Source organism: Embiotoca jacksoni, unplaced genomic scaffold (genome assembly GCF_022577435.1).
Source record: "Embiotoca jacksoni isolate LCO1_2020_lvr unplaced genomic scaffold, fEmbJac1.0.p SCAF_3, whole genome shotgun sequence".
NCBI lineage: Eukaryota > Metazoa > Chordata > Actinopteri > Embiotocidae > Embiotoca > Embiotoca jacksoni.
The window spans coordinates 17,157,259-17,184,013 of NW_027185381.1; the positions used below are offsets into that span (position 1 = coordinate 17,157,259).

Sequence of the window (26,755 nt, forward strand, 5' to 3'; positions counted from 1 at the left end):
ATCATAACATATACCTTGTCAGCATCAAGCAGTAACCAACCATGACGTCACCAATTGACTTGTCGTTCTGAAGTCTTGAGTTCGTATTTTGGCCGTCGCCATCTTGCTATTTTGGAGCCAAGCTGGGGAGGAGGGAGTGGTGAATCGGAATCAAATCTGTTTGGGAACATGAGGATACTGCGCCTGCCCACCTGTAGCAGAAACCTGACTGCACTACAAGCCTGTCAAGCAAACATACATGCCCCCGAACATAGTGCTTTTTATTTAAAGCATGATATATATTTAATGATGGGATTATTTTTAGATGGACCACCAGAAAACCAATAAGAAGGAGTGACTTTAGTGAATGTCAGTCCTTCTTATTGGTTTTCTGGTGGTGACTTTAGTGAATGACACCATAATGACTTGTGAAAATCTTTTATTGAGTTTGTATTTAATGACAGGAATTAAATAGAAGTCTATGAAGCCAGAGCCTTTTTGGAGCTAACACCTAGCGGCCCCGGGTGGTATTGTAGTTTAAAGTACTTCCGCTTTGGTCTCGATTTTCAGATCTGAAAGCTATGTCCATTTCTATAAACAGTCAGCATGGAGCTGTCATATTTACTCAGCCTGACAGTGATGTGGAAAACATTAATGACAGTGACCGATCAGCTGATAAATCTGACCCAAAAGTGTCACTGATTTGTAAATGAGCAAAACAGCTGAAATTTGTTGTGGCTAATTTGGTTTAATTAATTACTTGTAAGCACTGTTAAAATGAATAAATGCATGTGGAACTCAGCCCACATACAGTGTAATAAACATAAAAGCAAAAGCATTAGCTAACTATCTTTCATCATATAAAAAAGAGGTACTTTTACTACAAACAGTTGCATCAACAGTAACACATTATTAGAGACAAAGGCCTTTTCCTGTGTGTAGTCACATCAGCAAACACAAACACCCTTATCAGGCACAGAGTGTTCCTGCTTGTCTGTCTGTCTTTTCTCTGTTGACAGTCACTTATATAAACCTGGTACAAGAGCAGGCAGGCCTTGACCCCTGTCTCCCAGATGCTTTGTACATAGGTCATCCTGCTGCAGGGGCACTGCATTTTAATTAGTTACACAAACTGTGCGAAGCACAAACCCCTGTTTGATATGTGCGGAATTCTCATACCCGCACACACAGTTTTTAACAGCAGTGATAAAGCAATTCACATCTCTGTGTAGTAATCCACTTCTACACAGCAGCATAATACATTTTAATACATGAAAATATTTAGCCAATAATTATATTTAGGCAGAGTGCTGCATTTTGATAGACAAAAAAAAAAAATCCTGATTGGGTTTGGACTTCTTTTTCATTGTGGAATGAAAGACATATTCTGTTAGACAACACAAATGTAGGCTTGACTTTGATAAGAAACAGTGCTAGGATGAGTAATACGTGGTATAAAAAAGATTCAGAAAGGATAAGGTATGAATGATTCGTTAAGTGAGCAGACGACAAGGGATTTTAAAATACGTTGTTTTGAGAATATGAGAATGATAAACTACAGACTCACAGTAAAGCTGATCCAGTTCACAGAAATGTGTTTTGTAGATCACATAGTATAGATATGAACTGATTGAAGTCACCAACTGAAAATAATAAAAAGCTGAGAAAGATAAAACCAAGAGGCACCATGTAAACATATTAAAATGCACTTCAAGTCTTTGGCAAAACCACAAAGCAAACAGAGCAAAGACAGTGTAGTGAAGCAGTCACTAGTGTACTGCATCTTCCATTTGACTCAGGTTTACTATCAGAAAGGAAGCTCCTCTTTAAAAACAAAACAAGAAAAAACAGTCAAATGGCTTCTTTAGTTTTATTTGTCAGTTTATTCTATAATTCATGGATTTATTGCAGAGTATGAAGGTCTTGAAACATGTTTCCATTAAAAATGCAACACAATGACATTGTGTGGCAGAAACACAAGAAAAAGGGGTCACGTGAGGGAAAGGAATGGAGGAGAGTGATAAAGTCAGAGGAAAAATTATATAAAAAAATGAAAAAAGAGCAAAGCTGCATTCAATTTACAGTCCGGCTTTAGTCTTCTTATTCAGATATATATATATATATTTTTAATCTTAAAGATAATTAAAGACACAGCATAACTGATTTGATGACAGCATCATACTAATACCATGTAGAGTGTAAGGATGGATCATGATTTTAGAATTTTACCTCATCTTTAAATAATAGAACATTGAATAGCTTGTGCGACTACCGTGTTGTCTTAGAAAAATATGTTTTCACTGAATAGTAACACATTATTACCACCAGAGAGTGACAGTAATGCCCCTAAAAGCTGTTTGACAACCACTATTAGGCAACAAACTACAAAGTTCCAGTAAGATTGTGAGATTAGATGCTTTAGCACAAACAACAGAAACCTGCAAAGACGAGTAGACAGCCTTGGGGGGTGATAATAGTTGAATAATAGTTGAATGGTTCCAAGGAAATTTATATAATATTTTTGCTTAGAAAGCTTATTCATAGTACATTGTGTAAAACTGCCTATTGTAGATGACACATTATGTAATCTATTCTTTTTTTTATTTTAAAACATTAAAGGTGAATCTATTCGATTGCGAACCCAATATTCAAACTGTTTGGGTTCAGTTCATGTTTGGATCACATGTCCTCATTTTCTTTTTCCTTTTCAGTCCATCCCGAGTTTACTGCAGGTGAAGCATTTTGCTGAATTAAATTTGTGTCATAATAATTGAACAAACTCCCTCAAGAATCAAGCAAAAATTAAAAACACTGTGGTGCAGTGCAATAAATTGAAAGAAAGAACATACAATAACTTCAATGATGTCCTGACCACAACGTCCTCTATTTCTGGCAGTCATAATACCAGGTAAGAGTCTTCTTAGTAACTGGCCAGTGGGGAAGTGGGAAAAAGATCACAAGTATTTAGTAGTACCACCAAAAGAAACAAAACAGTGCAGCGTTATTACTCACAACATTAAATTATCTTTTGTCTACTGGATCAAAAATTCAATGAGCCACCTCCACCAACCAAAAAAGACTGTTTACCTGCTAAAGTGGCAAAAATCTCTGGAGAACTTCTCCACCGGGTGTTTCCAACATTTTTAATCACACAAATACGTCAACTTAAAAGTTTGAGCTGCCGTCGATCTTGAAGGCCAAATTTTGCTTCGTTGTCCAACTTCAGTCAAATACTGAACGTAAAAAGATGCTTTTGTTTTCCTTCTAACTTGTCGCCTGATGTTTTGTGACTGAAAGCCATCATAACAGCTTTGTGAGAGCTTTGAACAGTAAAAAAGAAATGTTGGTCAGTGAAAGAAAGTTGAGAATAATGTGATCAAATGTAATTTATATTTGTTCACTTTCCATTTTTTTGTTTGGCTTTATTCTTGGGAGATGTTGTTCACTTATTTTGACACAAATGTAGGATCTGTCTTTTGTACATATGTCTCTAAGAGTCATTACACACTGGCAAACAACTATTTTTGGATGAGTTGAAGCTCTGTTACAGTACATACGGTTTTGGTCTTTGGCTGTTCCCAGATTTTAATCTTGCTGACCATTGTGAGCGCTGTGTGACTGTGAGCCAATCTAATTATAGCAAAAATAATGGCTTTGTGTCAAACAGACTCTTTACTGGCTGTCTGATGGTGAGGCTGTACACAAAGCACAGGCCTCTTACATTTCCTTAGTTGTTCATCTACTGTAGCATAAATTTGTAAAACTGCAAAGTTTAACTCTGTGTGTTTGTGTGTGCATGAATGTATGACACTTCAGAAAGTAAACGGACAGCTACCGAATGCGGTGCTATTAAGGGTTCACAAAATTAGGATCACCTGTACAATCCAGTACAACAGCCTTATTATATTGATATATTATTAATATATTGGCCAGACCTACAGTAAAATAAATAAAGATGTTATGTTTACCTGTTACCCATATGTTTACCTATATTTTCTTATGTCAGTTTTGAGCGATACATGTAAGCAGCTACAGTAACAGCACGCGCAACAAACTGAAGCTGTGTACTTGGTCATGTTTTGACATATTTGGCACAATAATGACTAACATCTGCGTACATGGATGGGCAACAAAGAAATGCCATAAGAGTGGTTTGAAAAGTTTCGAAGAACATTTTATGACTTATTGTTTTGCATTCAATCTAAACCACTATGTGAAGAAAGTGTAAATCCTCCACAAGGGCTGGCCTGACCTTTTCAAAGACACTTTTTAAGCCTTCAGCGGATGACCGTTTCAAACTCAGAACAAAGGTTTTTCAGTGGCGTACTCCTTTAAAATAATGATACTTGTTTCCATATTGACTGTTTTGAAATATGTTTAATATTTTATCTTGCTGGTGGATTTAGCAAAGCCGCCCATTAAAAGAACATATTAATTAACTTTCTTGGTTTTTAATGTGGGTGTTTAAACTCTCTAGAGACGCAGAGCTGCTGCGTACTGCTTAATGCCTTTTTGTGCAGATTGGTGATTGTTTGTGTGTTTTATCTGTGCGTGTCTACAAATACTTTACTTCTGCCTCTGTCTATGTCTGTTTGGGCCTCAGCCCACACTATGTTTGTCTGAGTGAGCGAAAGCTTCAGTAATCTCCAATATCCATACCTAACAGGCTTAAAGTGTAATGCTCTCAGCTACAAAAAGACCAATATACAGTATGACAGACTGTGGATTTGATCCCGAGGAATAGGATTTTCTGTGAGGGGAATCTTCAACCTTTACTGTATAGCAGCAAAATAAATCGCTGAGTAATTTAATACACTCTTAAGCTAAGGGGGAGACTAACACTACAAAAAAAACACTGAGGGCTTAAAGATGAAATGTACTGGATACATTCAAACCCATACGAACACACACATGCACGCACAATCGCACACATAAAATAACACTTACTGATTCATAATTTAGCACACTAAACACATTTTATTCATGATGTATGAGTGCAGTAAAAAGCCCACTCTCAAAGACAGTGATGGGGTGCTGTTACTATAACAACAGCATCCAGCACATCATTCACTGTAGATGTTTCTGCATAACACGCAATTCACTTTTACACCTCACAAGTGAAGGTTTAGCAAAAGCCCAATCTCTTCTCTCAGCTTGCTTAGTTCACATGAGACATGAGTCATTATCATCCTGTTCTTAATACCCGCTCTAAATATCTGCCTCCGGGCAGTGTCCCTGCGGCCTTTTAGACAGTTAGTATTTTAGACTCCTTTGGCTGAGATTTGTGTTTGTCTGTCTGGTCTATGTAGGGGGTTCCTGATGTTTTTATTGATGTTTTTTGAAGGGTTTGAGAAAGCAGGACAATAAGGAATAGAGACAAAGACAGATATGAAAAAAATCCTCTCTGCATTTTCAACCGAGCTTTTATCTGGACTCAAGCCACCTGCTGACACAGCATGCACATACCAATATGGTTACCCTATTATGTGACCTATCGCTACTTTTGAAACCACATAAAATGAGACACAATGAAACAAAATATTGTGATGCAATTCTTCACACTAAAATATGCAAAATCATGAAACATATAGTAACACAGCAAAAATGCTCTAGTGACTAACAAACAAAAGACACATACATATCCAAATAGATTTTTTTTTAACAACATTCTTTGTAAAGTAACACATGACTTACTGTCCAATTTAACTTAAAGTGCATGCCTGGCTAAAACTTCTAAAGTGAAAAGTCCATAAAATTTAAAACTGACAGAAAAACAAAGCATTACACTACAAATCACTGTGCATGTTGCACAATGCGAGATGGGTGCCTGCACAGCCCAACTGTGACACTAACCTTTATTTACTACTGATATCATGAGTCATTTTAGCAGCAGTGTGTTGAGTCTAACCTCTGTGGCCCGGCTCCTGGAAGCTCTCTCTGAACGTAACAGCATGGTGCCTCCAGAGTAATCCTTTTCAGAAGCACTAAAATAATATGTTTCAGCCCGTTATAATATCTAGTATTCCTCTCGATGAAGTACAGTTTGGGCCGGTGGGACGGTGGGAGCTTTCTGAGAGGGTTGGCTAAAGGCTAGAACAAAGCAGGGTAAAGCCACAGCCTCTTTCCCACTCAACAACACACTCACAAACTTGCAGAGCACAGGCTTATTGTATGGGACCAACGACCCCCCCCCCCCCCTAATACATTCTGCTGTACGCTCAACTGCAACCAATTCCACCCACCCTCCAGGCCACACTGACAGCACAGCTTTGTCCAGCATTGTCTCACCAAAATATGTGTGTAGACCTTTGTTTATGACTGCATGTAGACACATACAGAGGCCCAATCTATATGAAAGGCAGCTCATTCATAAGAATTGTACATGAATACTTCATTTAAAGTCTATATTTAAAAATGAAACTCTCAGGTTTTTAATGTGGCTACATTCATGACAGCTACATTAGATTACAATTACAACCAGTCATGCAAATGTGCAAATAATGGAGTGCACCTGGTTGTAATGTGGACAATTTCAAAGACTGAGATGGAGGGATACATCTCGCCACATTTTGGCACTAATATAACAATTTGCAACTAAATGAGCACGCAGATGAATGACGGAGAGGCTGATTATGCTACAGGAGTGGTTTGAGACATTTCGTTGCATGTTATCATGTATTTTTCTACCAAATAACTATTTAAAATCCATTGAAACTTGATGATCACAAGCTGATGTGTAGATAAAAACTACATTTTTCCACAGACACACTGTACACTTATGTGTACAGGGGGTGTCTGAGAGATTCTTGGTTATGTAATAACTAAGAGTCACTATGCCCTCTTAATTACAGTACATAAATTCTGTTACATGAAATATGACGGCAGGTTTCTATTGTTGTTTATATGCATGACTTTCATTTTGTGTGTTTGTTTTTGTAAGCAGGTGGGGTCAGGGAGGATGAGGGGAATGCATGCTGTCATCAGAATCAAAGAGTATAAAGAAAGAAAGAGCTGAATCAGGTCCAGTCATGTGGTTTCTAACTGACACCAGGACATGGGCAGGCAGGCAGCAGGGGGACAGAGCCTCTGGATGAAACACCACTAATCAGACCAGAGGTAAACTGGAGCTCAGCAAAGTACAACCTTCGTCAAAATACAGCTAAAAATATATCAAAAAAGATTCTCCCCTACATTTGAACCTACAAATAGGCCTACGGGCTACATTGAGAGGATAGAAGAGGGCAGTCAGCGAGCTCCAGGCTGAGACAGGGAATATGTGGGTAGTGAATTTATTCAACCACATGATTATTAGGACTCTACTGTACTTTACGCCTCTGGCATCGTATTTTACAGTCATCTATTCATACGGCCTGACCTAGAATTATGAGTCTCCATTTGGTGGGATGTACAATGTGTTATTTTTCTCATTGGGAGATCAACTTGGGCAATAAGGTGTAACAACATAATATATAATAAGGCATACTACTTCCTCTTTATGTCAGAAATATTAGCAGTGATGAGTAATGTCTAAAATATTCCCATTGAGGTCAGACACATGAAGTGGCATTTTTTACTGAGAGTATGTGTTGCTTTATGCGAGTTAAATGATAATTTCTTTGGCTTAATAGATCTGTGAATGGGACATTTTTCATTTTTAACAGTGTACACATGTAGCTGTGCTGTGCTTGATTTTCATCATCATATATATGTCTGTTCAGCTTGAGCCATAATACAAAGAGTGGGGTATTTGAAGGTGACTGCATCATGTGGAAGTCAAAGAGAGAGTGGTGGACACCAAACTGGGAAATTGTTGGATTGAAGTTAACTTCTGCTTGTGTCATTGCCAGGTGTCACTCAACCTTTTTCTACATGAGTGATGTAAATTCTTCCAGACCCATTTTCATGTGACAATATTCAGATAACAGTCTCCATCCGTCAGTACAAAGTTAACTGGTTTAAAAGTAAACAGGTGCTTTGGACAACTGCCCTGATATGACATACAAAAACAACAATAGTGTCCATAGATTAGCATTAGCAGTACCTACAAGCAGAGACCCACATACTGTAGAGCTTACTGCGGTATATTATGAACAGCCTGGGGCTATAGTTTCTACATGGCCTGGTTTCAGAGCATACTGAGCAAAACTGAATCAATTTATTGTTTCTAATCTGTCTCATCACTGTCTCTCTCTCTCTCTCTTACACACACTTACGTACACACCCCACTCAATTAAAGTGAAAAATTAAGACAGTGGGTGAGATACTCTGGTGGTGAAAAAGAGAGTACAGTGCTGCAATTTCTCGAAGCAAAACGTAAACATATACTAGAAAGACAGGAGGACACAGATGACACAAACACATTTGGGAGCGAACAGAATTCCAGCGTATGGAGCGTAATTAAGTATTAATGTCAAATGTCAAATAAGACCGTCTCGCTACAAGCCAGGGCAAAAACAAAATAAAACAAATTACACTATCATGCAGTGTGTAGTTTAAATGGCCTTTTTTTTTTTTTACACTTGGTGAATTTGTAAGCATTTGGAAAACAAAGTCACCAAACAACAGAAAGGACATTGTGTCAAGCTCTAAATAATGTTTTTTCTAGCTAGTAAATTCTGCACGTACTGAATCAATAACTGAACTAATGGCTAGGTGGAAGAAACATTTGTGTGGGAGATTTTGTAGCGTAAGTCAGGCTGCCCAGATGTGGTATAGCTCAAGTCAGGCTGCCCGCAGGGCACCCTGCTGACAGCTGCCACCTGCTGAATTCTCACTGACTGAGACAGACAGCTCAGAGACTCTCAGCGAAGGTTCACAGAAAATATATCCAGTGTGTGGCAATTACTTAGCTTAACAAGTTTACCCACTGTGCACAACTATTGTACTATCTTTACAGCACCATGCAGCTTTGTCTTCTCTCAGACAGAAACATATACACAGTGAGGCCATCTCCATCCATTAAGTATCCTTTAAGTTAAGATAGCAATGTGACACAAGCAGAGCATTATGACAGCGAACAATAAAGACAATAAAGCAAATTTTGTCCTTGGGCGATGCACTGGCCGATCCTGACGCGCGCATGTCGCGTGGATGCGGAATACATTTTCATCCACACATGTGCACGCAAAATACATTTTCACCCACAGGTGCACATACACACAGTTGCATACAGGAATGTCTGTCTCTTTCTCTCTCACACACACACACACACACACACACACACACACACACACACACACACACACACACACACACACACACACACACACTAGCTGCGCTAACCCAGTGATTCAAAAGCAAAACACAACCACTCAAAGTGGCCACAGACAGACACAAACATCCACACATTGCCAACATATCAGCACACTCACACACACCACATACACGCACACGCACACACACACACACACACACACAGACACAGACACGCACACGCACACACGCACGCACGCACACTCACGCACACGCACACACACACACACACACACACACACACACACACAGATCCAAGTCCACAGTGAGCACCTGAAACAGTGCAGAGAAAAACATTAGCATTCTGTCAGGGTTTCAGACAAGACTGCACCAGCTCCTCACACAGCCAACATGCAGCAGAGCATAACAACAGAACGAAAGCTACAGAGAAAGAGGGAGAGCATAGACAGGTAGTCACGGATGGGTTGGGGAGTGTTTGTGAATAACTGGAGATGAAAGGTGTTAAAAACAGACAAAAAAAGATGTATTTACAACAGAGGTAATGGCAAAGTTAAATTATAGAGATGATGAGAGCAACTGGGGTACCTTACTATTGAGCCTGGCCTTCCTGGCTTGTTTAGTTCTTCTCTTCTTTTTGTCAGCTGGTTGTCTTCTGCCCAGAACAGATCCCATCTCACACACACATGGACACACTCCCCCGTCACACAAGCAGTCCCGTAGGTCAGCTACAGTTCGAATGCCAAAACATCCTCCACATGGCCATATCCAGCACCCCCTTCCTCTTCCTCCTTCTCCTTCACTACCCCTTTGTCTTGTCAAAGTAGCACATGCAGACTCACATGGTCCCTCACACAAACACTCACCAGAACCAGGACAGACACAGTTACTCCTGTGCGTGCACAGATGGACGGAGAGATGGTAAGGGGTGATTTTGCAGGATGCTGGAGAGAACAGAGGGAGTGGGGACAGGGAGAGCTAGAGAAGAGGGAGGGAAATAGAGAGAGGAGAGAAAGTGTAAGACAGAGGGAGGGAAAACCGAATGAGAAAAAACAGAGGGAGGGTGGGTAGGGTGTGGAATCGAGGGGAGATCTGGATTTATCCAAAGTGAACGGATACACAGACGGGGATCAGAAGAGTGGGCATAGAAATATTGTCGGGAGCTGGTGTGATCTCCTTTTTTGCAGAAATGTGCTAACCCCGGTGTTATATGACAGTGGTGACTTTGTGTGTTCCTGATAATATGGTGTTTTTTAAATCAACAAACTGTATAAATAACCACATTTACATAACCTCACACGTATACAGTCTGTGTGTATGCACGTGTGGTACATTGTCACACATCAAAAACGGATCTTAAAAAGAAACAGCATAACCATTTTCAGCTAAACTCTCTACAACTGGGAAAATATTTTTAAAAATCCCAAGTTCCATATCTGTACTTGTTTGTGTGCTTGTGTCTTGTTTTCTTTCCAGATATGTCTCGACTTTCTTCAAAGCACGACATTTCTTTTCCTTTTAGGGGATTATCAATAAGAATAGTTTTATGTGTGAGGGATTCCCTATTGGAAATACCCTCTCATCCTGTGCCATGCAGCTGTGTGTGTGTGTTTGCATGAGTTTAGGTGTGTGTGAAAATTCCACATTCCAAAATTTCATATTGGCTGCAATTGCAAAAAAAGCTGCATCTATACGGTACTAATGCTCTGTGGGATCTTGCATCTCATAACAATATCACACCTACAATAAGCTATATTCTCTGTAATGTTCATTATGAATTGAAAATAATGCAAGAACTCTAATTCATAAATACGATAAGCTGCTAATAACAATACAAAGCTTCAGTGTAGGAGGAATGGCATCACTCTGCTATGCGTTTTATGGGAGGGCTTTTTGTGAACTATGATTTCCCACGCTTGTACACTAAAATCATGTGGCATAATTGTTTAGCTTGTGAATCACACTGAAAAAATATAAGAATTTTTATCCCAAAAGAAAGCACATTTTATGCTTTGATATTGCGTGTGATTTCACAATGCATGTATGACAATAGTACATAATAAATGCCCTAGCTCTGGCATTGTGCTGTGTAGGGTCCATGACCACATTATCAAATAGTGCGTTACTAAATGCTCTATAATACCATTTGGCCTCTAGCTTCCTGTAACCCCTACTCTTCCTAGTCATCTCTATGGCCACGATGCCCAGGGCTTTCATTCATAATCCCTATATACAGCACACCAATCTCTCTTTCCATCAATCTATCCATCCAATATCTGAGTTTAAATGTCCAATGTTTATTAATCTTTTATTTGCTATAAATATATAAATGGTCCAATACATATTAGACAGATTGAGACACGAGTGTCTCACAAAATCACATAAATTATCAATGATAAATCCCTGTGGCAAGCTAAAGCATTAACTGTTCCTTATACATAGACTGCAAGAAGTGGGTGAAGTTGTCATTCTTATGCTGGAATGTGGATATTATACAGTCGTGTGTGGCGTGGAATATATACATACAGATGTTACATTGGAATACGAAGAATGTGAATACATAGTTTGATCTCTCTTTACCGAAGGGGAAAATAAAGTTTTAAATGTTAAACACACAGAGTCAGTTTGAATAAGTTGTTCAAAAGACTGATTATAAAAAAAGTTATGTTCTTTAATTGCTGGAAGATCTTACATACTGCATTCTCCAGACCTGTATTTTACACCAAACATCCACACACATGCACTCTTTTTTTGTAAAACTATACTGTGCAATTTTTCCACGAAGCCACCAAGCGTGATTAACCAGGACGGTTAAAGGGTGATGAGGTCTGGTTCATTCAGGCAAAGAGAAAAATGAATGGGGAAAATTCTATCAACTATGGCCTAATTCTAAACTTTAGCCCACGGCTACTGAACTCCATGCTAGCAAAGTAGGCTAATGCCCGACCCCTGCTTTTCAGGGCAGCTTGCTGCACAATGAATGCCGAGCATTGCAACTGCCACGGCTGCACGAGTCACCCATAACAGGATTGCACTCTTATCATAAAGTCATTACGCAGCAAAAGCAAATTTGCCACTTAGAAAAAAAAAAAGAAGGAAATAAACGTCAATGCTCCATTACATCATAATATGCCTAGCTTAAAGCAAATTTTCACTAATGCAGGCAAAGGAGAATATTTGATTTTTTTTTTTTTTTCTATTTCTACTGCCTCCACAAAGACATGCGAAAAGTCTTTAACAATAACTATTAAATTATTGACAATTGTGATACATCTACAAATATTAAGCAAATGTGTTCTCCTTGAGAAAACATGATGAAGATAGAGCCAGCTGCTCCCTCACTTGGACATGACCACTGAATCAATAAGTACCAAAAGCGGAGCTGCATTCTTCCTTCGTTACGTTCATCTAGGAAGCAGTGGATGCCGTTGCCTAATACAGCTGCCAATTGAAATTAGACTTTTCCAGTAATTCATAATGTAAATTTAAACAAAACATTTTGCATGCACATCTACTGTAAACAGCAGCATTTTATATATGCAAGCATTGTGATTGATATTTGACCCTTTAAGCACTATAACAACTGGTGTGTCTACGTCTGTGTGAGATGCAGATTAGTAACAGTGGAACAGCCAAATTAGCACCCTCATTCTCTTCAATAAGGCAGCTGTCTTGGATTAGTCATTGCTTAAAAATATGTAGCTCAAACAACACAGTGGCTGTCACAGCTCATTCACACATTCAGGTTTCTACTTAGTGTGACTGTTGGTGTCAGGGAGAGACACACTCTTTTTCTCGATTTGAGAATTTCACCAGTTCGACTGACCTGTAAGGCAGACCAATCACAACAAATTCAATTTTTATAGATGATTTATTTTGTGGCATTACCACCAAAATTGCCGCTGGCAGAAACCGATCTTGGTTGAGTACGCCGGTTGAGTACCACTCACTCATACTTTGTGATAGCAGTGTAGCACAGAAGTAGACGGATGCAGCTCACACCAGACTGGTTAGACAAGAGAAATATTTTAGAGAATGACTGATCCTTCTCACTGCTTTTTCTACATCTACATCTCATTCACTGTTTATCATTCTCTCTTTCTGTCTGACGCTCTCAACAGAAGTAGCCTACACAGCAGAGAACACTTGCTGTCCTTGAATATACAGCAGTGGAGCAAAATAGCAACAAAAAAACACCAATAAACTCAAAGTTCCTCCTCTATCTAAGCAATAATTTACAGTGACCCAACGCTATATTTTTGTTCATACTTTTTCTAATGTTTTTGGACCAATTGTGTGTTAAAAAAAAAAATCCAAGACGTGGCAACGCATTGTCCGAACCTCAGGATAAATCTGGACAGGTTACATTTTGGTCTCTACTTTCCAATTGTTTAACTAAATGTTTCAAAGTCTCTAACAAGGAATTGGAAACAACAGAAAACTGCATGCAAAATTTCTGCAAAGACAATGTGGCCACATGATCAATTCATTTACTGTGTAGAGAATAGCTTTATATCTGTAAACAGAAAAACGTTTTGCCAAATTCGGTGAATATTTCCTCACATTCTTCTAGTCATCTGTTCTGTGTGTGAGCTAAAAAATTGGGTGGCTTGTACAAAGCGCTGACTCTGTAAATGGAAAACAAACAAAGTGGTTCAGATTGAGCCGCGCAACACTATTCCACCATGTGAGCAACAGAGGGCGTTTGTGCTCATTAGCCTTTACTCCATTGTGTTTTGGATGCTGTGTTGTACTTGCTTGTTGTTTGTTTGATGACATGTTATGTAATAATGTTTTTTTTGCTTCTACTATGATAAAGAGGCACCAACATCAACGTGGCAATGCACATCATATATTTGGGGTGCCGAGCTGCTGAAGGAGCACTGAAGGGAACAGTATGTCTGTTTGGCTGTCGAGTTCAAATATCAACAGTCTTCCTCCAGAATCGCAGTCACAAATTGTGTAACATCTAAAATCCTTTAAGTAACATTTAAACAAAAAAGAAAGACACAACTGTTTTCTAATCAATAGTCTTGAACGGCCTAATATTTATGAGGCTCTTAGTTAAGTTCCTGAAGCTATGATTGTAAGGATTAACAATATAATAACATTTTCTCATGGGATATAAATAAAGCTCACTACAGAGCTAAATCAGCAGTAAGCCGTTAAACTACAAGTATTAGTCTATTAATTGTAAGAAAAGCATATCTAAGAACATTAGTCACACATAACACGTAATACTGGCTTACTTTATCATTTTACTCTATGGTATTTTTTGTATTAGATTATTATGTGAGCCATAATATAATATGAGCCATAATATAATAATATAAAATATTTAAAAAAAAAAAAAACAGCATATGCTGAATAACTAAGATGCAATTTTTTTCAATGAAGCATACTTAAATTTGGCATTTGACAGTAACAAGACTGAAACAAACTGACTGGGTCACAAATCATCAAAACGGTGTCAATTTCTAACCAAAAGCAACTCCCCACTAAAAACCCTCTCTCTAACACAAAAACACACAAACACAGTAGCACTCACTATTAATTCTCTCCAGCATAAATCTCCTGCCGTGTGATGGGGTTTGATGCAAATGCCTTAAATTCTCTCTGCTATCTGTTCCTCTCATTACACACACTTACGAACACACACACACACACACACACACACACACACACACACACACACACACACACACACACACACACACACACACACACACACACACACTAAAACACACAATCGGGGCATGCTATTATCAAGTTACTAACATCTCCTGTTATATCAGATCTGCCATTCTGCACCTGTCCACCAGTTGTCCCCACTGAGTTCCTGCTTCAGCTGGTTACCTGCCTGCACACCTGTTCCCCATTACTTCAACAGCATTGTATATACAGCGTCCAGTCAATATTCACACCATGCTAGATTGTCTGGGTTACTCACGAGACTTAGCATGCCAGCCTTTATCCCATTCTGCCTATCTTTAGCTGCATTTGTGATCACATCCCCACTGTTTGCCGACATTAGCCCTTTTGCTCTGTTTTCCAGTTTGGACAGCCTCTTTGTTTCCGTCTATAAACCTTCTGATCCACCAAGTAAAGACTGAGTTTACTGAACCTGCTTTGCCCTTTGTGGTCTGTTCATACCTCGCCTGTAATAAACAAACATCTGTTGTAGATATTCTCGCAAATGACTTTGACACAGACTTGAGAAGAGTAATATATACATTTCAAATATTAAACATTTGAGGTTTGATTTGTCTTGCGCCTAAACATCCATTATGTCTAATTTTCCCAGTAAACATGTCCATCTGCTCATTTCTTACAAAACAGACCTGGTTCATGTTGACAAAGACATGACATGTATCACACTGCCTTGTATATGAGCACACATTGTCCTTATTCAAGGCTCTTAGTGTTCTGCATGGCCTAAAGAGAGTACTTCAATTACACATGAATGAACCAACAAACACAGAGCAGAGCTTTTACTGAGGCCCTCTTGTCAAGCATCTCAAAAATTAGAGGACAAAACTTAGCCAAACCCTTTCGGTTGCAAATACTTGGCTGCTATTACAAAAGAATAGTGAGCAAATACCCCGAGTTATATCGAAGTTCAAAGTCAACACACCTGAAAAAACGTAAATCTATTTGCACTTGATTTGGTATTTGACTTGTAGAGACACAATATTTTACACCATGTGTACTAAAGATGTCACAATACCAGACATGTGGTATTCAGTACTAATACCATTGGAATTTCAAGATTCTCTTTACCAAACTCGATACTGACTGAATAGTAATAATTGTAGTCGTCTAACTTTATGAGCTTTCTGCATCAGCATTAATGGTTGTTGTGTGAAGAGCACTGCAACAACAAAAGAAGCTGTTGCAATTAACAAACAATAATGGTAACACTACAGAGAATATGAACATTTTGACATCATCTTGTCAATATATATACTTAAACAAGTACCATCACCTTTTCAGAATTGTGACACCAACTTAGTACCAAATTACCAGCTCTGTGACATCACTAAGCTGTACAGATAGGGGAAAACAAGCAAAAACCTGAAAATATGAGTTGGACCAAGCATGAGGGATTATTGAACAACAATGATGTCAGGCACATGCTGTGGCTTCCATCATCATCAAAACTTAGCCCAAATCTTATCCCAAACATATACACACGAATCATAATATGACATACGACACTGTGCACCAAAACCATCAGCATCAAAACAACAAATAAGGGAATATCTTTTCAACAAATGGTGTTCATTCCTCCAGACTTTAGGAATCTATACTAAGGAGTATTGAAGATGTTGAAAAGTCTCGTGGTGACTGAGCACCTTACATCATGCAATCAGAGATATGAGTGAGCAAAGTTTTTATGTATTTCATAAGGTTCCACAAACCAAAAGCTCTTTAGATGTCAGAATGATCGAGTATACAGTTGTTTGGTCTTACCTTGGTGTGAAGCTTAGACAACTGCTTTTCATCCAGGTAGGTCTGAGTGTAGACACGTCTTTTATAGCGAAACTGAAAAAAAAAAAAAAAAAGAAGAAAAGCAATAAGAGGCAATCGTTTTTTTTACCTCTTCTTTTTGTTTGTCTTTACTGCTCAACAAAAATATATAATAAAAGCATGAATTAAAACCATTCCAAATAAATCTGTCACGCAACATCAACTCCGAGAACCAACTGTGTAAAATCCTTCATTTCATATTAGTTTGTCTTATGAGAGAGAAAAGGAAAGACAGAGACTGAGATTTTGACTCATTTAATAAACGTTCAGTGTCATTAAGGGACCAAACATCTCCATTTTTACGGCTGTCATCTTTTCTCAGAGCTCCTACTTGTCATTTTTTTCCCCAAATGTTATATCTTGCTTGAAACCTAGTGTTCCTTGTATGTATGCGCATTAAAATACAATAAACAAAGATTTCATATTTCAACTAAATAATGCTCAGGGATAGCATGGAATAAAAGTTTGATTGATTAAAAAACAAGTGAATTAATTTGTCCCCACTTAAAAAAAAAAGGTGTCTACAACTGGAAATATTAATTTCTCATTTTAAAAAGTTAATAGAGGATAAACTAAACAGACACTGACATTAAACTCTGATGGACAGACATTGATTGGATTTCTTCAATCCTTGCAAATGGGAAAAAAATAAAAGGGAAGGGAAGGTAGAAACAAGTTCATGCTTTATCTCCTTTGGTGGCAAAAACTCTGCCTATATTACCAAAAGTCAACGACTCAAGAAATTAGCCAATATAAAGTTGTGACACTGTGAAGCTGAAAATTGCAACATCAGTCCTATCAATTAGTAATGTGAGCAGTGCAAACCGGGAATGGGCTGTTTCAAAGATGCAAAGAAAAACCTAAGTGTTCTCTCACTACAACGAGCAACCTGCACGTACTGTCGTGTGAAGAAAACTGCCTGCCTCTTTGATCACTACATTCTTTTGGCAACAAAAAGCAGTGACTGTATGAATTGTGTATGGAATCATGTATTTGCAATGGCGGAACTCCAATGAGCACTGAAAACAATACATCTACTTTGTGCTAATATCAGGGTTTCTAAATCACGTGACTTTGACTATGTTTACACTGCAATCTGGACTTGAATGTTTGGTCATGGTGTCATGGTTTGGCAATATTTTTTTTATGGCAAATGACTCTGCACATTGAGACATATTTTTGTGTTTCTGGAACAAAATATTTCCAAGATACAACAAATGTACTACTTTTTGTATAATAATCAGAGCAGTATTTTTCAAATGCTTGTTAATATCGCACTGTACCCTTCAGACTGGCCCAAACAGGGTTTCTAAAGGACTGTGGAAAAAACACAAAAGACCAAAAAGCACTTGTTCTTTCACTACTGCAATATAATTCTTTAAGGTTTGTGATAGTGGAGCATGAAGATCTGGACGTCTATTATTATTTGCCAACTTGTCAAAAGCAAGAATCCTCAATGGGTCTGTTGCAAACTGTATGTTTAGCAGACAGGTTTCCCTCAACAATGACAGGCAGTAACAGCTTTAAAACTTCTGTAACTTTCACTGCACAGGACTCACAATGTATTTCAGGGCCATCTGTGTGTGTGTGTGTGTGTGTGTGTGTGTGTGTGCGTGCGTGCGTGCGTGCGTGCGTGCGTGCGTGTGTGTGTGTCAGAATGTCCATGTCTGCTTCCGAATGATGTGCGCTGTTCACCAACAAGGTAAATCCACAGCAGAGCAGTGGATTTTGAGGTGCTAATCCAAACCCGTCAATCATCTCTACACACCACTGGCCTCTGGGAATAAGTGGGTCAATCAGTGACACACACAGTGCTCCTGCAGACGAGTAGCAGACACTTGTGCGCACACACAAAAACACAAACTGATTGTCCACACCTATTGTAAGCTTTTGAGAGAATACAACCATAGACTCAAAGGGAAAGATGAGACAGATGAAATGCACCATAGTTCAGACTGAGCAAGACTTGTGAGATAATAAACAATAAAATCTTTATAGCAACAGAATGTTTATATTTTAAGTGTTGTTTTAATAGTACAAGTATCTTGTTTAAGTGCTATTCTGCTGGCATTACATTACATGAAAGCTGTAAATTGCATGTCACCCATGCTTCTGATGTTTACGACTTTGCAGCAACGCCTTTTTAAAACCAGTATTCCACTGATATGAATCCTTCAGCACAGACAGTAGACCCTATCAGGATTTATTTGCAGCCCAGAATATTTAAAACTTTAAAAAAAAAAAAAAAAGGTTTTACTCTTTAGCAAATCTTTATTACCTTCTCCATCTCTTGTAAAATCACAAAATTACTGACTACAAAATGACCAGTCTCAAAAACCTCCATCTGTAAAGCGACACATCTTTATACGCCTGCGATTCTCTCAGATCAAAAAATATGATGGACAAGCTCTACAATTATCTCTGAAAGATGACAGCTGCTGCAGACGACACACTGTCATTGAGCGCAGCATTATTGCTACTAGGGTTTGACTGACACATCATGACAGGAAAAACATACATTTGACTCAGAATGATACACACACCCAAATGCTGTCTGAGCCTGTGAAGCACACACACACACACACACACAAACATGATGTCAAAAAGACTACAACAGACACTCTTGAATGACAAATGAGTAACTGTCTGTTTACTCTACAGTATAAAGAAAATAACCTCAAAGACCATTATAGTTGCCCTTACAGATCACTTTGAAATGGTTACATTTAATACTATAGGGCTGTATACCCTTTCCATATTATTGCATAGTATTTTGACCCGATTTAGAGACATTTATTTCAATATTCTCCTACTTTATCTCTCTCCAAGGCTGGATTACGAACTTTGCGAAGCAGCGAGGACCCTCCCTCAAAAACCATTGCGGTACTTACTTCTATGTTACGATCTACTAATGTTTCTATAATATCTCCAGAAGTGAGAATGCCCTCTTTACCGTAATTCAAGAAAACAAGGAAACCCACCGTTATCCATAACTGTGTACTGCAACAAATCTTTAAGATTTAAACAGGACATGGACTCAGTTATTTTCTTCACCTGATCACAGGAGCCTGGAAGGTTCACTAAGTGGTGCAGTACGCATTGGTTGGTCGACTAATTTGCGAGTGCTAACGTCTAGTGTTCATCTTTTGCTGAGAGTACTCTTGTGCTATGTTCTAAATTACGCACTTAAGTACAAACACTCACTGTTTTGAGTGCACAAGTGCATTCAGACCATCAAGCATGGAAACACGAGGAGCACTGCAAGTACCCGGTTGGTGCATCCAAAACAGTCCACAATTTGAGTATGTGTAACCCGGTGGTAAAATCCAAAGTTTAAACATACTGTATGTGCAGGAAATAAACCCCAGTAAATGAAATTTCCCGTTGTAGCAGTGCTAATGTAGATATTAACTTTGGACAGCAGAGGGTGTACCTTTACCGCTTCTTAGAGCAGTGTGCGCACTGAGATGGCAAAGGACGCTGGGAAAATACAGGAAGTACAACCTAAGTCGCTCTTTGGCTAGTAGTGGCTGCTCTTGTCAATGGGGAGGAAATTTATGAATAATTCTGTTAATGAGTGGTTATTTAGTGAAATACCGCAATATGTTGGTTCATATGTGTATAACGCACTTATCCAAATCTACATTTTGTGTAATTGTTGGTTTAGGACCGCAGTTGCTAGTGGAATGTGAATGTAGCACGTGTGCCGCCATTGCTCATGGCCGGTGAATTAGGTAGGAAACTGTTTAATGATTTTTAATAATGTAATGTTTTGTATTCAACTTGGCTAATATAGTTTGCCTTGTGGACACATTTTGATTCTTGTTTTAAATGAAACAGCCTCTGAGTTTAATGCTTAGCACAAGTACTGTGTAGCATTATGCAGGGCAGTGTTGTCAATGTATGGCCCAATTCCAAACCGGCCCCGACACACTCACTCCGTTTGCGCGCTGGCGCGGAAGATTCTGCCACATTAATCGTTGTTCCAAACCAACTGGCCTGAAATGGTAGTGAGTCACAAAGGCCACCAACACTGAGTCTGCATCGATGCAGGCTTACGAACCTCACTCCCTGAGAAGTGCCGCACAGCTGTGGAGACCGGCATGAAACGCCACACACCTACTGTTAGTTCCATGACGTTATTTCTAATGGAGAAGTACTGTAAGTTACCTCTCATCAAGCAAATATTTGATCAACTGTTTTTGTGGACATATTACGGGATTAGAAGTTTGCATTTTGAAATAAACATGCTGTTGTACCTGAGAAAACGGTACATGTGTTGATTATTTGACTTTACTAGCTGTGTTGTTACAATTGTAGGAACTGTGGGAAAAAACAAAGATAATAATCTAATGAGATTGATGACGGCTAAAACAATAATTTAGGTTTCTCATCTTTTGCCACATCTCCCCCTGCATCCACTTGCATTTAGTACTGTCGTAGTTTCCGCTGAAGGGAGGTGAGGGCGTCCCACAGATTGTCGTGGTTTTCAGACACGCCACCTTAATGAAGACACCCTCCACGGCCACGAGTGTTACTCCACACCGAGTGACACTCGATCACAGAGTGGGAGTGTGTTGGGGCCGGATTGGAATTGGGTCTATGTTTTTGTTCTCTCCTGTTAGAGAGGTGTCACTGCCGAATGTCTGCCGTATTTGTGACACGTATATGTGCCGTATGTTTGTGTGGTGTATTTCTGTTATTTGTGCCGCTTATTTATTTATTATTTTGTTAGTACTTCTATATTACGTTTTTGTTGAGAAAAAAAAGATAAAAAAAGACCCACAGAATTAGAACTTAGCCACATCCTAATATGAAATAATGGAGATTTTTCATCCTAAATGGCCACCATATTAGCTTCGTAGCGGAGCGGGAGAGACCACTGATTTAAAGTATTTTCAAACTGCGATGGCCAGGGAAGCTGCAGCTATTGCTGAACACTGCACAAATGTGTAGCACCATACTGCTGTTGGCCACCAGTATGTTTATTGTGTGTGTTAAACAGAGGGCACAAAAACACGCTAATTTCTGGGTAAAATAATCAAAGCTGGCTGATATGTTGGCAGGTGATGCATTTACAGTAGTTTGTTACAGCACTACCCCTTTAAAAATTGATGCACTACATAAGTCATGTATTAACATGTAAGAGTGCAAAGTTAACTATTACGACAACAGATCTAAAATCCAACCAAATACTTGCCTTTTTTTTTTTTTCAAGATTACATCTTTAGTGTGTGTGCACACATTACACTGTACAGAGCTGTGTCCGCCCGCTATCTAAGACAGAAAAATGTAAGTTTTGGAATCTGAATCAATTTAGAATTGTAGAAATTGCAGAACAGCAGAATTGATTTCGCCAAAGACAAAAATATATATTTGGAGGACAATAAAATACATAGAAAGACATTACATATGGTGTGGGGGCATGTACCACCCACCCACTGCTCTATTCTGCTCCCACTCCTTAAAGCCACATACAGACACATGATCCACACTTACCTCCAGGTAAGGTACAGGAGCAATGGATGGGAAGGGGTATTCCCTTAGCTGTCTCTCCTCATCCAGAAATTTGCCAGCCTTGCCGTTGTAAGCCGGCTGGAATAGGCCATAGTTGAGAACATCCTTCAGGCTCTGGTTGAGAGTACACAGGATTCGCTGCTTCGACAGCCAGATTGGAGCATCCACATTGAATTTCATACATTTCTGCAGAGATAAGAGGAAAAGAGAGAAGAGGGTTAAGCATGAGTCATTTTTTTTACATACCATGCAATGCACTTCAGTTAAGTAAAACTAAGAGATTGGGAGTGCTATTTTACTGATTTGCATAATTCTAGCATTTAGTTGGTGAAAAATGTGTTAGAATAATATATATCGAAGGACCTGTTGGATCAGAGATACTGTATATGTATTGAACTTCCAACGTCACGCCTGTGGTAGAGGCAAGGCCTTTTATTATAATAGGCAATTCACATAGGTATGATAACATTTTACCATTATCCATTACTTTTTACAAAAGGTCACCCTGGGAACCAGTTTTAGTTACCATAGTGAAGTAAACAAAACTATGATATAATCAAAAGCTCTTACTCTGCTGACACCCATTTTTTAGCAATATGAATTTGTATTATATGTGAGAGTGCATTATTTATTCTCTCAGAATTAAGCAAGGCAATATGTAACTGGTACACCAATAGCAGCAGTAGCTCTGTCTTCAGTCTTAAATGCAAGAGTTCAAAGGTATGGATGTCTGTGGGCAAAATGTAAAATATAGAACCCACTCTATTGACTTCCGTGCTCTAATAAACCACTGTATACACAATGCAATACATAGACTGAAATCTGTCTCTGAGACATAACCTCAGTGGTGCTCCTCTTTTCTATAAATTATTGAGATACAGGTTGGTTAACTGTTAACTGAACTTCACACACTCGGTATATAACGTCAACACAAGTTAACACTTAAATCACTACATTGCGTTAGGCTACCAGTATTTCCAGAGTGTAAAAGGTCAGGATTATGGTGGCAAGGCACAGCACTTCCCTCCAGTTACCACATTGTGGAGCCTAAGCTACAGATGGCAGAGAGAGAGAGAGAGAGAGACAGAGAGAGAGAGAAAGGGAGAGGGAGAGAGAGAGAGAGAGAGAGAGAGAGAGAGAGAGAGAGAGAGAGAGAGAGAGAGAGAGAGAGAGAGAGAGAGAGAGAGCAAAACCCATGAGTAATAAATCAATCACTGTTGCCTGCAATATCGACTTGGAGCCTCAACTCCATCCTATTCAACATCACTATGTTTCTGACACTCACACATCTGTTGATAAATCAGATCGTCTCACAGAAGTACAACACAATTAATAACGACATGCAAATATCCCGTCCATACATTTAAAAATCTTAGCCTGATGAAAAACATTATAGCATATATGTGCAAAAACATGAATAAATATACTTTAGTTAGGTTATCAAGGTAACACCTACTAAGCCTGAGATAATTTCCAAGTAAAGCAGCAAAGGAAAGGCTGTATTTGATTGTACCATAGTCTACTGTCTTACTCTGCTGCATAGTGTTCAGTGGTGTCAAAGAAATACACTGAGCTCAACCAACAGCTTTGCAGAACATGAACCTGAATCAGAAATATTATTATTTTTGAGAATTCCTAGAATTTCTAAAATTGACGTTCGAGTGTATTCGATGTTCGAGTTTTTTGTTTTGTTTTTTTAGTGGGTTCAAAACTATGTCTCCTTAAGCAGCAAATAACAGTTGATATTGCATATTAGCATGCAGATTAGGACAGCTGCCCCTATTACCGCTCTTCACAATCTTATAGGGATAATGTTAAAAGAACAAGATGAGATTATCATATTGAACATGGTATCCATAATATCATAAAATTATATCAGCCATTACACTTGATATGATCAATCCTATTGATTAAAAAGATGACAGACAGTTTCCTCCTTCAGCTAGTGGTAGATGATAATATTGAGAGTTCCTGGAGCCAGTGAGATGTTATCGTCTAAACATTTATTGATAGGTAGCTAAGTATCAGATTGGACTGTTAGATCTCTTAATAAAAACTGAGCTTGTGAGTTGCAGTCTGGCTGTATGAGGCCATCAAATCCAGGCACTACTAAAATTGATTTCCCTGCAGCCTGCCAAGAAGCTGTGCAGTTCACTGTAAGCCATTAACACTGATTCTTCATCATTCTATTGGGAGGCCTCTATCTGAGCTGATGTGGATGCAGCATAAATTTTACCATATCAGCTACATAACTTAAACAAATTCTACATTGTTATTACCTAAAACAACTTCAGTTTTTACAATAAAAAGGGATTTGGTTTTCAATAGTTTAATTCTTTAGGCCACATATTTTCCATCCATACTCCTGAAACCTGTGCCGTTTTAATTATAAATCGTATGGTTTGCCTTTTGACAACCACTGTATCTAATAATGCAATGTTTACATTGACAATGATGATTATTTCCCACTTCTTAGATGGAAAGTCAATCCACCAAAACAGCAGTTTTAAGAATGATGCATAAAAATATAATCTGTGTTTAAGCATAAAGTCCAACCCTCTGCTAGGCAGTTTTTACATATATTGTCACTATCTACTTAAAAACCTGGGGGACACAAGAACTGGGAAACTATTTTTCTGCCAGTGCAACAAAACTAACATCAAATGTAGCTTTGAAAAGCTGCATCTTCACTTTGAGATAGCTTGTCTTTTTCATTACACTGAGAGACGACGGAGGGTTGGAGACTGAAGGTTTTGGATTAAGAAGGCCACTTGGGACCGACTTGTCGAAACAGGGAGATATTGCCATCTACAAACAGTCAACCCTTCAAAAACCTAAGCCATGATAATATCCAATAAAATAAGTTCACTCATGACAAAATGTCCATATTTATTATTAACCTTGTGTGATAAAAAAGAATAACAGTCAGAGCTAGTAATTACAGAAGTAATTGTAGAAGATAAAAACTGATACATACAAAAAAAAAAATAACAGTGTGCCACTTTGGAGAGAAAGCAGAGATAGAAAACCAGCAGAGACAGAACAAAATTTATTGCCTCGAGGATTTGTCTGAGTCTGGGAACTGTTATAACACTGAGCAGAAGGAACACTATTTACTGTGTACAGTGGAGACCGCACACATCGTATAGGAATCAGAACAAATCAAGTTTCCCCATAATATTGAAATAAATAAATAAATAAAAAGTCCATGATGCCATAAACTTTTGCTGCTCTACTTCTACTTTTGTCTACAGTCTTTTTTTTGACACTGATAAACTACTTAATTGTGATGAGCAGGCAAAAATACTTTTAGAGACATGTTTCCTTCAAACATTTTCATTTCTGTTAAAGTCATAATTTGGCGCTCCAAGGTTTTTCATGTACACTTGCAGTGACAAAAGCTTTCACATCATCTGGTACGGTTGGAGATAAAGCGAATTGACTATTCAGTCAAATCGAATTGAATGCTTCAGTCATGTCTGCATACGTCTTTGTTGATAGTAGAATCAACATGCAGGAACATATTTTTTTTGGGTGCCAGCTATGATGTGAGCCGGTGTGTCAGGCTGACATGAGTCGAGGGGACTTCTCAAACAGCTTTTAATAAAACCCAGATACACAGACAGAGAGTTAGGTATTGTTCATTATTTATCAGCTAGGGACATAAAAAAAAAAAAAAAAAAAAAAAAAAGGTTTAACAAAGAAAAGGGTTTTGCGGCCAAAACCTGATTGGTATGTCTATTGGAGACATTCCGTTGTTATTTACTTATGTATTTGTTGTTTATTTATTCTTTTTTAAATGTATTTCCATCTATCCCAGTATAAGCTTTGGATACTCTTCAATATTTCAATGCAAATGAATCAAAAAAATTTAAAACAATAAATTGAAACGTCTCAAACTGGGAAAGTGAAGACTCACTTTGCATGTGTTTTATAAGCCATATTTGCAGTCGCTCTGCTGTGCAGAATAACCTTTATTTTAGCTCTGAAGGTGGCAACACAAGAATTACATTGATGTAATTGTCAGTCTTTGAGGGTGTGTACATTGTTTGTCCATGTTAAAATGTGTTTGACGTCTCTCCTTGTCCATTTGTATGTCAGCCAAGTTTGCTTGAATCCACATAAAAAACACAACTGACGAAGAATTTGACCCTGACACTTCACACCATGCTGTTCACCTTTCCACTGCATCACCTCTGTTTTCCCGCCACTGCTTTGTACTGTGCTGACATTGTTTTGATAATCAATAATAGAATAATAGAAAAACTTTTCTTTAAGGGCATGACCCTAATTACCATTTCATAGAAGGACTACTTTGGTGCTTAATAATAAAACTAATGACTATAATTACCATATTCATGACAAGCTCATCGGCAATTTTAAAATAAAGATGAGGTAGTCAAATTGCAAAACTGTACTTGATTAATTCAACATTTTTTACAGATTTGTTTTGGCTCAATCAACACCCACTAATAAAAGGTATTGTAATTTGCTTGTGGCTACGTTATTTCGATCATAT

The 26,755-nt window shown here is 38.4% G+C and overlaps 1 protein-coding gene across 6 annotated transcripts in view; it reads right to left on the reverse strand.

The window, feature by feature from the left end:
• The window catches only part of shank3a (SH3 and multiple ankyrin repeat domains 3a), a 149,663-nt gene that overhangs the window by 95,497 nt on the left and 27,411 nt on the right, over positions 1 to 26,755 (reverse strand). For all 6 annotated transcript variants that reach the window (XR_011178931.1, XR_011178932.1, XR_011178933.1 and 3 more), the window contains exons 2-3: positions 22,219 to 22,422; positions 16,663 to 16,734 (exon numbers count right to left, since the gene is read on the reverse strand). Coding sequence is in view for 3 of the 6 variants with exons in the window: in XM_069162858.1 (XP_069018959.1) it covers positions 16,663 to 16,734; positions 22,219 to 22,422 (276 nt within the window). In the remaining 3 variants the exon portion in view is untranslated. The remainder of the gene's footprint in view (positions 1 to 16,662; positions 16,735 to 22,218; positions 22,423 to 26,755) is intronic.